The sequence below is a fragment of the Tupaia chinensis genome, unplaced genomic scaffold (assembly GCF_000334495.1).
Source record: "Tupaia chinensis unplaced genomic scaffold, TupChi_1.0 Scaffold000361_1, whole genome shotgun sequence".
NCBI classification, from domain to species: Eukaryota; Metazoa; Chordata; class Mammalia; order Scandentia; family Tupaiidae; genus Tupaia; species Tupaia belangeri.
The window spans coordinates 35,786-53,141 of NW_006159857.1; the positions used below are offsets into that span (position 1 = coordinate 35,786).

Genomic DNA, 17,356 nt, shown 5'->3' on the forward strand with positions numbered 1-17,356 from the left:
GAGTCCGGGACTCGAACCATGGTCAACTATATGGGAGTCCAGCAACATAGCCATTACGCCAACTGTTGGTCCCATAAACTATTAAGAATATATTTTTGGTGGCATGGCAATTGGAGTGCTAGCTCCCATATGGCAGACTGCAGTTCACATCCAGACTGATGGCTTGTGCACGCATAGCCAGAATCCTGAGAGGAGAATGGAGAGGGGATTGTGGCATGGCCATCCTCCTTGGGGATGAGTTCTCACTCTTCCTCTCTGGTGCACACACCCCCTAAAACCTAAATAAACAAATACATAAATAAAATACATTTTAATGAGCCAGCCCATAAGCAATCAGTGCTGTGCATAAAAAATGAATCTCAGGGGAACCAGCAGTTAGCGTAATGGCTATGTCGCTGGATTCCCACGTAGTCAACCACGGTTCGTGTCCCGGACCCAGTGGCTTAAAACTCACGCCGGGCGCATGTGCGTGCGTGCCCAAGGTCCCGAGAGGAGAATGGAGGAGAAGGGATTGCGGCGTGACCATCCCCCCTGGGGGGTGATTTCTCGCTTTCTGTCTCTAGGTCTCTGTCTGTCTGGTGAGCGCACGCGCCCTGCAGTGAAAATCTCTCAAAAAAAAAAAAAAATGAATCTCACATGCTCAACCAGTTTCAATCCCATCCTGGCCATTTTGAAAAACACACCAGGAATGTGTACACATGCCCAGAATCCTGATGAGATGGGAGAAATGGAGAAAGGACTGTGACATGACCACAGGGTGGTGCTTTCTCTGGCGAGCATGCATGCCCTCTGGCACTAAAGGGGAAAAAATCCTAAGCCTAAGTTTTTTCAGTATGGACACTAGAGATGTCACTGACTGTATACTCTCACCTATACTTCCTCCTCCGTACACTTGACTGCCTGACAATACTAAAGTCTCTACCAAAGTGCCTTGAATTCTGGGCTTTCTCCAAATTAAAAGGGTCTCCACACCTTGCCTGCCCTCTTCCAGCCATAGCACATAACCAACCCACCTCTCATTACCAGATTGTCAACCGGTTAAGGCCCGGGTGAGAAGCTGGGCCCTGTGGACGAGCATTCCAAGTGAAGCACTGAGCCACCCAGCACTTCATGCACATCTCCAGCTGTGCCCAAAGATGTGGTAGGGGCCAGAGAGATCAACATCTCACACATAACTAGTCTGCTTTCCCGACTTAATGTGGAACTTTACCCAAGGTACGTGTCTAAGTATTTGCTAAACAATATTTCTTGTAACTTCCTAGGGAACTTGAAGTTCTACCAGGAAGAATTGTAGCATTTACTACCATCATGCTTTATCAGGCTTGAGTCTTGTTTAAACAATGGGCTGAAGTTAGCTCGACTGTTCTCAATCTAAACAGATTTTGCCCTACAAGAGACATGAGATCGTCTGCAGGCAATTTTGGTTGTCACCAATGGAGTGAGGGGGTGCTACTGGCATCTACGTGGTAGTGGTCAGGGACGCTGCTCAACATCCTGCAATGCCCATAAAACGATCTGGTCCAAAATGTCAATGCCAAGGTCGAGAAGTCCTAAAACAGCTCCCATTTTGACTTCTTTTAACCTTATGGAATTTAGTTTACAACTGAACCTACATGGCTGCAATTATATTTTTCAGTTTATTAAAAAGTTTCTTCTCTTTGCACCTCGCACCCACAAAAATTCTTTGATTTTTCAAATTGAGTTCCCTTGATAGAAAACCACCCAATTTCTTTATTAAAATGGCACAACCACAACAGAGTGCAGTGTGATAACAATACAGTCAGCTAGGATTAAAAATTGGTCTACTAAGACATTAGATATAATACGTTTTATTCATCCGGTGGTACTTGATGCTCACAGGGCACCGTACAACAAATTTTAAAAATACAATATGAAAAAAAAATCAAACAGCCAAAGAGAATAATTCCATTAGAGGGCAGTGGCCCACAGAAAAACCAACAGAAGCCCACAGAAAAACCCACCCCTTAAGAACATTCATTTCTTCCGGCTTATGTTTGGCTTTAAGAAATACCAAAAGAAAAGCATGGAAGATCTTTGAGAAGACAGTTAAAACTTCACATAGCGTCTTTCACATACGTGTAACACAAAATGCTTTCCTTATTCCACAATAAGCACATAAAGTAATCCAAACATTTGTGAGCCTCTATTTGGTCGCACTTTTTTGGTCATGACCTTCATTTTTTCCCTCCTCTCTATCCTCCCTCAAATTATCTGCATCAGCAAAAAATCAGCTATGGTATAGTCTCCATTGTGCCACACTGACACTACAAAGGATATTTTCCATAAATAGCAAAGGGCCAAGCAAACTGAAGCTATGTAAGGTACTTGAGTTAAAAGGAAAATTTCCCCGAATGTTTAAAATCAAATCTCGGTTTCTGAGATCTAACTGTATTCAATTTCCTCAGTTATTACCGAAGGTCATTTGATATCAGCAAGAGAAAACAGCAAGATTTAAAAGTGCATGCACAGATTAGGGGTACTACTAGAAAACTTCAAAGAACAGAAAGACGGTTTCGGAATGTGTGTTTTACTATGACATGTCAGAAAATTATGTCACAGAAGGAATAATTGAGTTACAACTTCTGCTTGGGTCCTCAGGTAATGCTGTCAGTTTTATGAAGTCAGCCAATTACTTAAGTTTCCAAAGAAGAGAATTGCAAGTGTTAACAGCTTTAAGCACAAACCTATTCCCCACGTAATAATTTTTACAGTAGCAGAGTCATCATATGCCAAGCTGCTTATAATCCCTTCCCTGTAGAGCTCGCAGAAATATGAATATAGGGAGTCAAAACAAAAAGGCTACAGGAAGTAAAAGGACAAGAACTGAGAGTTGGAACTGCAAAAGAAAATAAGCAAAGGCCGAAATCATACTTAAAATTATTCATCAAAAAACAGTTGTGCTGTCTTAATGTTTGGGTCTTCTAAAAATTTCTGCTGGACATGTAACTGAATTTATTATTTTGTTACTAAATAAAAAAACTAAGCAAACCTTTACATTTTAGCTGCCGCCCTGTTAATACCACAGTACACATGAGTATCATTAATGAGGTGTCTGTCTCCCCCTTTTCTGCTACACTGCAGTTCTTCAGGGTAAAGGGCAGCTACCTCATAGGCGCCTATGCATCTCCTGCCTCAAAGCACGGTCGAGGGCATCCACAGTGGTGGGCGTGCCATGGGTTCGAAACTTGTATTAACATAAGACGATACTGCTGAGTAGCAGGTTATGACATGGGAAAGTTCAATTAGCCTCACTATGGTAGCCTCACTTCAGTAGGCAGAGAGCAGTTCTGAAGACACCTTTCCTTTCTAAACGCAGCAGGCTTGTCAAGAGAGGGACATAATCCACTTTTTTTAAACATGCTCATAAAGCATTTTGGGAATCCAAGAGATGAAAGTCGCTATGTAAGTATAAGATTTTTCAAGATAGTTCAGCAAAGATGCTATTTTTCTATGGTGATGGAATGGCTGTGCTAGTTTGAAGAAATACCCCCAAAAGCTATTCTTCTTGCTGTCATTATAAACAGAACAATGGAATTTTGACAAAGATGCCATCACTTTATAGTTTGCATTTTGTTAACTACTTTCTACAAACCAGGTGACAGAAAACGAAAATAAGCCACTTACTCTACACAAATCAATACTTCATCAAAGTTCTGCATTTTACAAGGCATGTTCAAAAAACACACACGAATTTGCCTTTTGTACACAAATGTTTATTTCTCAATTAAACATTCCCTTTAAACACAAGGAATGAATTCTAAATCTTCATAAAGATGATTTAAAAATGAAATCCCTCCAGTATCGTGTGTAATCACTGTGTTCTTGGTCACTACTGGCATTTACAGTTTAACATCAAAAACAAAGACAGGTTATTTAAAAATCATGCTACTGGATTTCTAGCTCTTCCTCTATGACCAGTTCTGTACTGATCTGCAATGTTTAAAAGTTTACATCACCAAATCGAAGCAAGTTTAAGGTGTGAAACAGCTGTGCGTTAAACACAAAATAAACAATAAAATTATAAGATATAGTCAAGTTCGTAACGAATATAGGTGTTCTTATCATCATTGTAGATTCTTGGGTAATGTGCTATGAGAGCATCTTGCGAACCAATGTAGATGGAGTTATAAATTTTCCAATATACATCTCTGACTTTCCGGGCTGGATGAAAGAGACCCTAGAAAATGGAAAGGTTACATTATTTCAACTTTCAACATACATAACCTCAACACAACTAGCAAATGAACCATAAAGATATGATCCAAAAAAGTCCCTGTAAGAGGAAGAAAAAATCTGACAATGGTACAAAAACTGCAATGGGCAAAGACAAAATTTGATTCTCATTTCAACACCAGTCTTCTCCCAAATGGCCCAATATGCCCTACTGATAAGTTAGGAATAGTGACTTAATTAAACACATTAAAATAAATTACTTTTCCCACTAAGCAGTCTCTCAAATTCTTAACCTACCTGTAAACAGTATTGCAACATTCTACATGGTCCAATCGCAACTCTCAGACCCTCCAAGGCTCCCATAACTGCCTGAATTACATGGGGAGATGTCTCAAACACATTGGGCCACACATAGTTCAACAAGTGATTCAGTGAATCTTCACAACCAAATCCATAAACTCCAAGTGACATGTGTTGTACTACCGCACTAGCCGTCTGTCTGTGTACAAGGTCCCTGTAATAAAGGGGGGGAAATTCTTTGTTAAGATACCATCTAGTTGTTTGTGGAAAAATGTAAAAATAAATAAAGGAAAAAAAAAGATACCATCCAGTTTTACAGGAAATAGCTTGCATTAGAAACTAAATTTGAAGTCATCCTAATACCTTATGTATTTGCTATATTCTTTAGAATGATAATGCCACTTGAATGCTTTTGCTTTAATGACTCAAAGCTCATTATGGAGATAGGGTGCATGCACTTGCCAGAGAGACATAGAAAGCAAGAAATCATCCCCAAGGGGGATGGGCCCGCTGCACTCCCTTGTCTTCCATTCTCCTCTCAGGATTTTGGGCACAGACGCACACACACACAGGTGAGTTTTAAGCCACCAGGTCTGGAACTGGAAGCGCAGTTGACCATGTGAGAGTTCAGTGATATAACCATTACACCATCTGCTGGTCCTAGTAAGTCATATTTTCTAATTAACCACATGAGCAAGAAAAGCCCTATGCAACCTTAGTTCTGGTTTGCAACTAAAGTGGAGACACATGACTTACATGAAAGAGTATCATAATTCACTTTCAAAGTCTATAAACTTAAAATCTTTTATAATAATTCAGATACTGGTATATAATGGAAAACTAAATTATGTTCCTTCCATAATTTAAAAAAAATGTTTGCTGGAAAAAGGACACGTGGGCTCCTGAGCGAGAGAGAGAATGAGTGCGAGAGAAAGTGATAAAGCACCCTTGTGAGGTTGGCCATGCCGCAATCCCTTCTCCATTTCATTTTGGGACATACATGTACATGTGCTGGGCATGTTTTTCAATCCACCAAGGCAAGGACTCAAACTACACTGTCAGCCTTGTGGGATCCAACTGCTTTAACTACCACACCACCAGCTGGCCCCGCTTCTGCAAATTTTAAGTTTCATTCAAGAACTCAATTTGAAAAGAGGAAGAGAATTTTTTCCCCCAAACCTACTGAAATAAGAACTCTATTACCTAAGTTAACTTTATGCTTATGATGAATCAATTAACTTATTCATTCCACAATTATTCCACTGGGTATGAAACTGAGTAACAGATGGGTTTACAATGGGTCTAAAAGTAACTCCACACACTTTGCCCCCCAAATAGTAAGACCATCTCAAAGGTACAAGGGAAAAAAAGACTTGTGCTAACATCTTTATTTTTCTCACCTTACTGTAATAATGTCTAATTATTCAGCATAATAATGAGTTAATAAATTTCCCAACTACAATATTGTTCCTTTTAGTAGTCTTCAATGAAGCTACCAACTCAACTTTGCAAAGCAAAGATAATTTTCAACTGCAGGTCACATAATCAATGACTGCAGTATGGATGCTAAGGCACTTCTCAATGAGCAATACAGAACAGGGTAGATTTACTCTCACTTTAGCCCACCAGGTGACCAAGCTTTTGCATAACACAATTCTTACTTTGTCTCCATGTCTTGCATATACATATTCTGGTAACTTCTGAGTCTGGTAGTCTCCCTTTTAAACGGTTGCTACTGAACAACTCTAACTTATACAAGAATAATTGAATGGACTCTAAGCAGAGAGACTTCCCTCCCAAAAAATAAAGAGCCAACCATACTTCTCTGAGTTGTACCACATGCTGCAAGTACGTTTTTAATGTTATTAGTCTTCTGTACTGTTCCTGTAAAGTTTGCTATTAAAACATTAACCTATTGGGACCAGCAGCTGGTGTAATGGCTATGTCACTGGACTCTCATGTAGTCGACCGCAGATTGAGTCTTGGACCTGGTAGCTTAAACTCACTCCAGGTACGTGTGCATGCATGCCCAAGATCCTGAGAGAAGGGATTGCGGTGTGGCCATGCACCTTGGGAGGTGATTTCTCGCTTCCCATGTCTGTCTTACTGGCGAGCACATACTCTCTATAGTAAAAAAAACTCTCAGAAAAAAAAGAAAAAAATTAAACTATTAAAAATAAATTTAAACCAATAAAGAACCATTGAAATAGTTCATGCCCTTATTATTAATTCTTGGACACTGTACTACTTCCCTTTATATCTTCTCCGATCACTTTTGTGCTCAAGGCTATTTTATCAATCTGGATGGTAAAAGGTATCAGAAATCTGTCAAAACACTCAAACAGTACTATACTGGTAGTCATCATGGAAACCACTAGGGATCTGCAATTGGAATAAAGCAACTCTGGCAGGTTGTCATTAGTAGCTTACAAGAAACCTTTGCTTCAACTGTGCTAAGTTAGAAAAGACCAGGTCTCTTTGGTACACTGATTATTAGCTTACATGCAGAATCTCATCAGCCTTGAGCTTGCAATCAAGTGCTTCAGGTTACTGAGTGACTGAATTAAAGGAGAATGCCACCATGCCCAGCCTTAAGGTTGGACTAGAATTAGAAGTTGGCCCTCTCGGAACCAGCAGTTGGTGTTAGAGGGCCATGCCGCAATCTCTTCTCTGGGATTTGGGGCACACGTGCACACATTCCTGGCATGATTTTCAAGCTGCCAAGTTCAGAACTCAAACCATTGTTGGTCATATGGGAGTCCAGTGCCTTAACCACCTTGCCACTTGCTGGCCCCCATCTGAGCATATTTTATAAATGAAGATATTCCAGGGTGGGAATTAAGTTTTCCTTTTTTATTTTAGCTTATTATTTTAAAAATTATGTCAGTTAGGACTACCTGGTGGCATGCTGATTAAAGCAGCTAGATCCCACGTGGTTGGCTGTGCAGTTCAAGGCCTAGAACTTAAAAAACATTCTGAGGGGAGACATGTGTGGCAGTGTGGTGATCTCTCCTGGGAAGGTAGGGAGTACTTTCTCTCCATTCTCTCTTATGAGACCATTTATACAATGTAACAAAATGTGAAAAGACATTTTGTGAGTTAAAAACTAAAAAGTCCAGGGTCCAGCCAGTTACCACTGGTTAAGACATGGTGTTTAAGACAGTTGGATCCGATCCCACATAGCTGACTGCACAGTTCAAGTCGACCCTGTGGCTTAAAAACACGGCAGGTGCATGTGAGTGTGCCCAAAATCTTAAGAACTAAGGAGAAGGGACTGCACTGTGGTCATCTCCCCTGGGAGGAGGGAAGCCTCCCTCCATATCCCTACCTGTCTCTCTCCAGCAAACACAGGCACATTATAGCAGTATTTTAAAAATAAATAAGTAATAAAAGCTCCATGTTGTAGTTTAGTAAACTTGTCTCGCTTTAAAGAAATAAGTTTTAAAACAGGCTTCTCCAAAGTTAAACATTTTCTCAAATGTTATTTTTACTTGAGGCCGGCAGACGGCATGGTGGTTGAGGACACTGGACTTCCACATGGCTAACTGCAGTCGAAGGCCCAGACCTGGCTTGCTTTCTCGCTCTCTTTCTCTCTCTCTCTCTCTGTCATTTGCTAGCCAAATTATTTATTAGTAAGTAATAATTTTCTTTCAAAAAGAATTATTTATTTAATTTCATTTGTTGTTATTATTTTTTTAATTTGACCACAGACAGAGAGAGAAAAGGGAAAAGTGAGAAAGCAAGCCATCAGGTCCAGGACTCAAACTGTGGTTGGCCATGTGGTAACCCAGTACCTTTAACTTCCATGCTACCTGCTGGCCCCAATAAAATATTTCTTTAAAAAACAACAACAACAACAAAAAAAAACGGAGGGGACCAGCAAGTGGCATGGTGGTTAAGGTGCTAGACACTCCCACATGGCCAACCATGGTTCAAATCCTAGACTTAGTGGCTTTCTTTCTTACTTTCTTTCTTTCTCTTCCTGGTCAAATTAATATAAATGAATGAATAAAAAAAAAAAACTGTTATTTTTATTTGTATTTTGTTTTTGGTATGGCCTGATTTGGCTTTTCACCGTTTCTGGTATTTCCAGAAACCTCAAAATTAGTTTCAAAAAAGAAATACACACAGCACACATACTAAGTCATATGTACACCGTAATAAAAATCAAGGCTAGTATTTCTTCTGTAACTATATCACAAATGGGTTATCTAATCACTATTTTGATAAATTCTAAAACAATTATTATTTTTTCACATTTCTTCAAGTGACTTACCTATCCATTAAAGCATCTTCAAGTAACGGTGTCACAGCATAAATGTAGTCTTTTCCCATTTCACCAATATATTCAAACAAGAAGGAAAGTGATTTTAACACTCCATTTTGAACATTCAGTTCAGGAACTCTGTACTCATTCATTAAGGCAGGAAGTACTGTGAAGGGCGAGCACGTTTCAGCAACAATAGCTATTGCTACAGTTGTACAAACTCTGTTCTGCCTTTCCTGAACTTTGAGATTGTTTAAAAGTGTTGCCAATACATCATGAGGGCTGGAAAAGAAAATGTAAGAAAACTGTTAGATTACAATTTGGGGGAGTAGGGAGAGACAGGGAATTAAAAATGAAAAAAAAAAAAAAAAGATTTTTATTATATAATTACTGAGAACTCAGTAGTCGTATGATAAAATACAATACTTCAAGTCACTGGCACTGCAACTTCTATTTAAGAACTTCACATAAATAGAATATAATTTTCAGACTATATTTTTTGAAACATAAAGAAATTTAATTAAATGTTAAAACTGAGTAATTCTTTTGATGATCAAAATGAGCACCAGGAGGTGGGCAACCTTACAGGGGCAGGAGTATCCACACTGTGGTCTCCCATGTGGAAAAGACACAAAAACTATTTTCCATCTCTTATCATCTCTTTTAAAACTGCATCTATTTTATTGCTAGCATTTATTTTTGCCATAAGCTTGGAGTAGGATAACGGGGCTAAAACAGTTGTACAACAGTTACACTGCAAATTTCTTGACTACACTCCCACTGAAATAGTACGAACGCTACCAAAAAAAGAATACTATGTATATGGTGGGGATATTTAAAATATTGTTCGTTAGAAATATTTCCTTAGTGGGACCAGCAGGTGGCAAGGTGGTTAAGAAGCTGGACACTCCCACATTGCTGTCCAGAGTTCAAGTCCCAGACCTGGTGGCTTGCTTTCCCACTTTCTCACACTCTCTGGTCAAACTAAAATAAAACATAAAATTAAACAATTCTTTAAAAAAATTGTCTTAGCTATTACTAAGCCATGTGCTTGATATTCTACAATGACTATTTATCTTGGTTTGGTTCTTAACAAAGTAGAAGCAAAGAACCATAGATGGTTTCCCTAAGCAGCTAGTTAGGTCTATGGATTACTCTTAGAACAGTATTTTTTTTTAATTAAGCATTAATGTGAGACTTGAATATATATGCTGTGATATTAACAACCCACCTTAATATTTTAAAGCAATATCTGAAAAAGACTAATAATAAAATTATTCTGAAAATGGGGCTCGTCTCTCCCTGAAAATTTCTAAAATGTGATTAAAGGAAATCTTTATTGGGGCCAGCAGGTGGTATTATGGTTAAGGCACTGGACACTCCCACATGGCCAACTGCTGTTCAAGTTCTGGACTGCTGGTTTGCTTCCTCTATTTCTCTTTCTCTTTTTTCTTGTGTCTCTGGTCAAATCAAAATAACAGTAATAATAATTATGATCATGATGATGATGAAATAAAATTCAATAAATAATTATTTTAAGAAAAGGAAATCTTTTCTATGAATTACTTAATTTTACTTTTTACTATTACTGTTTTTTAATTCACTAGAGACAGACACAGAAAGAGAAAGAAAGCAAGCTGCCAGGTCCAGGACTCGAATCACAGTGGATCATATATAATGCCTTTACCACTATACCATCTGCTGGTCCCAAAGGAAATCTTAAAACCTCCTTTATTTTAATTCTTTTTAAAAATTTAAGAAAACACTTCAAAAATGAGGTCAGTGGGTAAATGAAATACTGTCTTAACTATTTATTACCCATATTATGCCTAGAAAGAGATTTCTACATTCATAGCATTTTTCAACACAATAGGTTTATTATAGAGTAGTATTTTTTTTAAAAAGTCATACTCACCCAATGGCCTTTGCAATATAACCAAATGTGTTGACTGTGGCTCTACGAATAGCTTTTTTGTGAGCTTTTAAGAGTTCTAAAAGCTCAAAACAAATCCTCATCCATTCTCTTGCAGACACATATTCAGCTCCCCTGATTAAAAAAAAAAATAATTGTGACAATCAGAAAAAATTGTTAACGGCAAATTTGCAAGCTCAGTTCACAAAATATGATTAACCCCTTCTAAGCATTAAATAAGGTATTACTACTCTTCAGAAAGGCTGATTTAATTTTAAAACTAATTGCCACCCCCATCTCAGTTACCATCCAAATTGAAATTTGACTGAAAATATCAATACCGGATAGCCTAATTATGTTTAACTACGTAAGTTTAAGCAAATTTTAACTAAAATAACTAAATTTGAGCATGGATACCAATTAAGAAAACAGTCCGGTAATCTGCTTACCTGTCAGCAATACGTCCAACAAGGTCAATACAATTCTCTTGTACTTTTTCATGCCTGTTTTTTAAGATGGGAGTGAGTCTAGGCAGCAGATCTTTAATTGGTGGGGTCATCTTATGCATACCTATTTAACAGAAGTCAACAAACTATCAACATTTGAATGACAACTTTTATTCAGTTTTCTTTCACACAGCAATGTAATATATGTAACTTGGCATAAATACCAACTTACAGCTGCCTACAGAAAGAGAAAACCCCAGACTCTGACCAGACTCAGAATTGTTTTTAACAACTTCTGATTATGCAAAAGATGAAATAAATCGTGAAGTGATTTAAAGAATGATGGATACTCAATAACAACAAAAAAAAAGGTTTTATTTGGCTCTGAAATGTATTTGTGCACTGACATTTAAATATGGGGAGAGCTTATGTTCCGGCCATACACAACAATATAAGCCAGAGGTAAACATGTAAATTAAAGCAAAATTTTCCAGAAAGGGCCCCCTTACCCTTTAACTGCAAAACAAACAGATCTCCAGTCTCCCTGCAATGCAGGGCATACTTGGATGGTATTTACACCTATGAAGAGAGAAAAAAGGAGGCAGCTGGCAGGGGCTCTTGCTCTAACTAGAACTGCTTGCTCTGATTCTCTCTCCTTTGCTTTTCCCATGTTTCCTTAACAAACAATATGGTTTGTAACCCAGAGCCCCACAAGTGGCCAAAATCACTGATTTTGGGGGAGTAGCTATCTTCAAGTACAGAGGACTGGGCTGAATTGGGGACTGTACAAGGGGTATTCAAAACATTCACAAAAGTGAACGGCATGAGAAAATTACACATAAATTTTAAAGTCTTTTGCACCAAATTAAGTTCATAGCCTTGATTGAGTTTTTCATAATAAATGTTTTGAAATCCTCTCGTACGTAAATGCAATCCAAAGATCTACATTGCATTAAATAATCCTTACTAAAATAAGAAAAACAGTGGTTATCATAGCTAGACACTGTAACCTCTTGCTAGGTTATTTCAGATCCTCAAGAGCTATAGAAGTTATTTTTGGCAATATTTTTATGTTTAATTACATGAAGGATTAGACACAATTAAATTTTAATTACAAGAAGGACTAAATAATGTAGTAATTGCATCATACTGCTCTCTATACCCAAAATCATCAGCAATAAAGTTGTGTTTTTACTCTGGGTTAGAAAACTGCATGGATAGTTTTAACGGCTTGGGGATTCAAAAAAACTAATACATTAACTTCATCAACTCACTTTTCTTTCTGTTAATGTTCCTTGAACTAATAGCAAGCAATAAACCTGTCATAATCACTTCCTAACTTAAGGTTGAATATATTTTGTTCTAAAACTAAATTATAACTTCACCAGTTGCCCCCTCCACTAGAACACAGCAGAATACATGTCAACTGACGTGCTATTTCTACTACAATTCTTTATTCTGTGACTTCAAAGTTTTTTGAGTTGTGACCAATCTACCTCTCCCACAGGTCCTAAAATTGCCCCCTTTTCACTTTTAAAGTAAAATACAAATGGGCTTTAGTATATAAGATTTTTGTAACCTCCCCTCCAGTTTAACTACAATTTTTAAGTGCAAAGGTTTCAGATATACCCAATTCCTAAATACAACTCTGTATTTTATATTTTCAAAAAACCAAAGAAAGCTGAAAAAAAAAAAAAATTCTTACGTGACTAGCTAATTCCATACCTATTACATTTACAATGGCCTTCAATGCTCCAAGAATGCTGCCCAGTACTTCAGGGTACTCTTCACCCAAATACTCATACAACACAACACCCAAGTGCCCCATCAATTTTTCCTGAAACAAAAGAAATGATGTTGAAATATTTCTATTTACATAACACTGCGTGCTGAAAAAGTAAGAATCTGGTACAAAAGTTTACCTCTTGACAAGTCTTCATGACAACAGCAGTTCGAGAAATCAGGTCAGCTGCCTGTTGCCTAACTTTTGCTGACTTGTTATTTAAACGCCACAAAACTGTACCACAGATCTGAGGCAAGTATGGTTTGACTCGTTTGCCAAGAGCATTAACCACTGTACCAAAGCCATTCAACATTACCGAGTCCTTTAAAAAAAATTTAAAAAAAGAGAAAAGCTTAAATTAAGTACCAGGAGCCAGAATTTAATTCAGCCTTTTCCAAATACTCTAATAACTTTTTTTAAAAATGATTTTCATTTAACTTTATCTATTTTAATTTGACCAGAAAGGGACAGAGTGAGTGAGTAAAAGTGAGAGAAAGTAAATAGACAAGTCGCCAGGTCTGGGACTCAAACCATGGTCAACCAACCATGAGAGAGTCCAGCACCCTTAACTACCACATGCCAGCCCTTTTTTTTTTTTTTTACATCAAATCTAAAAACTGAGGTGGCTATTTCTTAGTAATCAACTGAGTGAGAAAATGGGCATAAAAAAATTACTGATTACTTTTTAGGGATTATTTGTTTGAAAGGCAATGTGCTTTTCTACAGTGAAAGTCGGTGGCAACTTGCCATAATTGGTTATCATTACCTCTGTAGTCTGTTCTTGGAAAGCATAAAGAATACCATCAATCAGTTGTTCTTCAAGTTTATGGTCAATATCTGCTGCTCCCAGGTTGCCCATAATTTTCTCAATTGTCTCCATCACCATTTTTCTGTACTGTTCAGCTTCATCTTTGAGATCATCCACAATTCTGGATATAATTTCTGCTGCACCTACTTTGTTTGCCAACTCCACAGTAGTATCAACTAACTACAAAAAAAAAAAAAAAAAGGAGGGGGAAAAACTTTTTATCTATTACTCTTCCAAGATTATAAAAACCAAATTTTCTAAACACACTATTTGGCTAGTAAGCATACTAAAAATTAACTCTTAATTACTAAACTATCAGAGAAAGGTGACCAAAAAATTAAAATGTGAGTCAAGTAAAATTATACCCTGCTTCACTTAGCCAATAAAGCACCGAATTTAGTAGACAAAGACATCCATTCACAATTATTTATCCTAGAATACAAAATCAAAATGAAGTGAACTGCTGACTAAAATCTATCTCCTTTCACAATCAAGCACATGTGAATTGATTAAGGCAAAAAATAATATGGCATGCATTCAAGTTGCCTAAAGAATTCAGTTGATTTATACAAATTTTACAATAAAAAGCTTACTTGTCGGTAATTTCTCCTATCCAGAGCCATTCTGTGCTGCCAGAAGTGTTTAAAGAATGGAGGAAGAATCTCTGTTTTAATGTAATTTGCTTCTACACCATCTGTCCCACAGCACTGCTTTACCACCTAAAAGGTCAAAAAATAGTAATAACAAATCAAGCTTGGTATTGAGGTCAACATAGAGCAGGTTTTTAAAAATGCTTTTAAAATATCTTTGAACTATTAAAACCATTTGGATGAACAAATATGCAACAACAACAATCTGGAACAATTACCTTCAGCACAATTTTCTTCATTTCTTCATCAGGAGACTGGAATTCTCTAATAAGGATTAACATCACTTCTCTAGTATAGTAGTTGGCATATTCTGCATCCATGAGAGGAATAAGATACCCAATAGCCTTTAAGAAAGCGGCCAGACCCTATTTTAACATAAAAATATACATATATATTTCAGCAAATTAGTTTATGTTACCTTAACTTTAATGAGTACAAATAAAAATAAAAACAAAATCTAACTGACCTTTCCTCTGTGTTGGCGAATACCCTTCCATAGAGGTTTTAATACGGAATCAAAAGATTCAATACCATAAGGAGTTGCTGCTTCAGCCAAGGCAGCAATGGCCAAAGCACTGATGGTCCGAACTTTCTGCTGTTCATCCACAAGACCTGTAAAACAATACACAGGTTTTAACTATGTACCCACATTACCTAATTTCCACACTATCATCTAGATTCTAGCAGTATACCTAACCATTTAGCCAAACTGCAGAATCCGGTTACACCTGAAAAATTTAAGCAAAAGCCATATATGAATCAGTCTGCTAGCAGATATTATAAACTGTACCATAAAATACAGAGTGTTAATGTGGTTAAGCCTTTTCATTTATCTCCTGAAATCAGCAGCTCAAATTTCAAGATAGATGTGCAATAAAAGGTAAAAGTTTTATTACAACTTACCATGTTCAATGATTTCAACTAAACTTCTGAGATGTGGCAAAATAGCACAGCCCATAAGAATAGCTATCTGCTGTACAATCTTAATACCAGTGTGTCTCGCCTGCCAGGATTTCTTGCTTTTGCATACAGCTTTTAAGAAGGGCAATAATGAAGGAATGCCCAAGGCAGAGGCTACAACAGCAAAAGCTCTAGCTGTTGTGTTACGGACATACTCATCCATGTTATCTATATCAGGCCTCATGGTAGAGATCATAGTAGCCAGACCAGCAGCCTAAAAGGAAAAGAAAAAGGACAGGCGTTGAGTTGATATTACTCTTCAACCATTTCCAGCTGAAATCAAATAATCCCATCAAGAGATATAAACTTTCTTCTCTAGAAATTTAATGTAAATACCTTTGCCAAATTAGAAATAATCTCTCGGCCTTCCACTCTAGCATAGTAATCTTCATCAATCAACAATGGTTCAATGACCACAAGAATCTAAAAAACAGAAAAAAGAGAAGGAGCTATACTTTATCAATCCAACTTGAGAGAACTGTTAATGATACAGACTAACAAATATTCAATATATTTGAAAAGAAAATAGCTTACACATCTTTAAACATTTTGTACCATAATTAAAATCAGTGAATAGATTTATCTTAACACTAAATGGTATGGCATATAAACACTTGTGTTCTCATTCTAATCTAAAGTCAATAAAAAGGCAAATGAAAAGCTATTAATCTTATGAGCCCACTACGGTAAAAATAGCAGAAGTTTACATTGACATAAACCTATTATTTACACATGTCACATGCTTGTGCAAAGGAAAGTGTGGAGAATATGTAAACTTAACACAAGCTTACTGTTAAGAATATTCTAAGAAAGTAAACCTTTCCCTTCTACTGCAAATGTATAACCATCAACTGTTACATTTTTAGTATTTTTAAATTTCAAATACATAGACATAAACTGGTTTCAAAAAAAAACCCATGAATTTCTTTTATATTGAAACAACAGAAATATTAAACCATTAGAAACACTACTTGAAGAACAACAAACCTTATGCACATAGGGTCGAACCAAGTCATCAAGTTTGTACAATATCCTATCTATAACTTTTACAAGTAAGTGACGTTCTTGATCCTCAAGTGTGGGAGACATTAGTAGAGGAAGAATCTGATTAAACAAAGGACCAGCTCCAAATTCACGAGCTTTATCAGTAATCTGACGCAATGCAGCCTGGGTAAAAAAGTAAAGTGAAAAGTATGTTTTATTTATAATCAAACATTTTATTAAGCAAATTACTCCTGAAAGATTTTAACTAAATATTTTAATGTAAGTTATTTTGTGTAAGACTAGCATAAATTCATTTCTGTCAAAATTTCCATGTTTGATATCTTTACTGGTACAAAATTCTTTAATTAAAAAAGTAAATCAGCCTATCTGCAGTGGCATAGCCCAGTATAATGTTAGAAACCTATAACCCCAGCCAGTAGTGAGCCTGAGGCAAGAGAACTACAAGTTTGAAACTAGCCTGATCAGCATAGCAAGACTGTCTTAAAGAGGTATGGTGGTCAGGACTAGCAGATGGCATAATAGTTACATCACTGGATTCCGACATGGCCAACTGCAGTTCAAGTCATGGACCTAGTGGCTTAAAACTCATGCCGGGCACATGTGCGCCCAAAATTATAAGAAAATGGAGAAGAAACAGGTTTCTTCTCCGGGGGGTGGGGGGGAGGTGATTGCTCACTTTCTGTCTCTCTCTCTGCATCTCTCCCGCAAGTACACATGCCCTATAGCCAAAGTCTCTAAAAAAATTTTTTAATTGTGGTGGCACATGCCTATAGTCCCACCTGGGAGGTTGAGGCAGGAATAGGTAATTACCTATTTCCAATCAAAAAATATAACAAACAGGGGCCAGCTGGTGCTGTGGTGGTTGAGGTGGCTGGACCCCACATGGCCACCTGTGCAGTTTAAGTCCCAGATACGGTGGCTTGAAAAACAGTTCAGTGCATGTGCCTGAGTATCCCTCGTCCTGAGAGAAGAGATGATAGCATGGCTGTTCCCGGGGAGTGGTGGGTAATTTCTCATCCCCCTCTCTCCTC

General features: G+C 37.4%; 1 protein-coding gene across 3 annotated transcripts in view; it reads right to left on the minus strand.

Moving 5' to 3' along the window:
• Nucleotides 1-1,813: 1,813 nt before the first annotated feature.
• SF3B1 (splicing factor 3b subunit 1) overlaps nt 1,814-17,356 on the minus strand; it is a 52,145-nt gene continuing 36,602 nt past the window's right edge. For 2 of the 3 annotated variants that reach the window (XM_006152968.3, XM_027773606.1), the window contains 13 exons: nt 15,657-15,743; nt 15,264-15,534; nt 14,827-14,972; nt 14,579-14,725; nt 14,304-14,429; nt 13,669-13,890; nt 13,042-13,224; nt 12,845-12,956; nt 11,123-11,243; nt 10,677-10,808; nt 8,771-9,043; nt 4,492-4,708; nt 1,814-4,198 (listed from right to left, as the gene is read on the minus strand). In XM_006152968.3, coding sequence (XP_006153030.1) covers nt 4,040-4,198; nt 4,492-4,708; nt 8,771-9,043; nt 10,677-10,808; nt 11,123-11,243; nt 12,845-12,956; nt 13,042-13,224; nt 13,669-13,890; nt 14,304-14,429; nt 14,579-14,725; nt 14,827-14,972; nt 15,264-15,534; nt 15,657-15,743 — 2,196 coding nt within the window. In that variant the 3' untranslated portion in view covers nt 1,814-4,039. Of the gene's footprint in view, nt 4,199-4,491; nt 4,709-8,770; nt 9,044-10,676; nt 10,809-11,122; nt 11,244-11,628; nt 11,699-12,844; nt 12,957-13,041; nt 13,225-13,668; nt 13,891-14,303; nt 14,430-14,578; nt 14,726-14,826; nt 14,973-15,263; nt 15,535-15,656; nt 15,744-17,356 lie in introns of those variants that run through there. The other variant, XM_006152970.3, reaches the window with a different exon arrangement.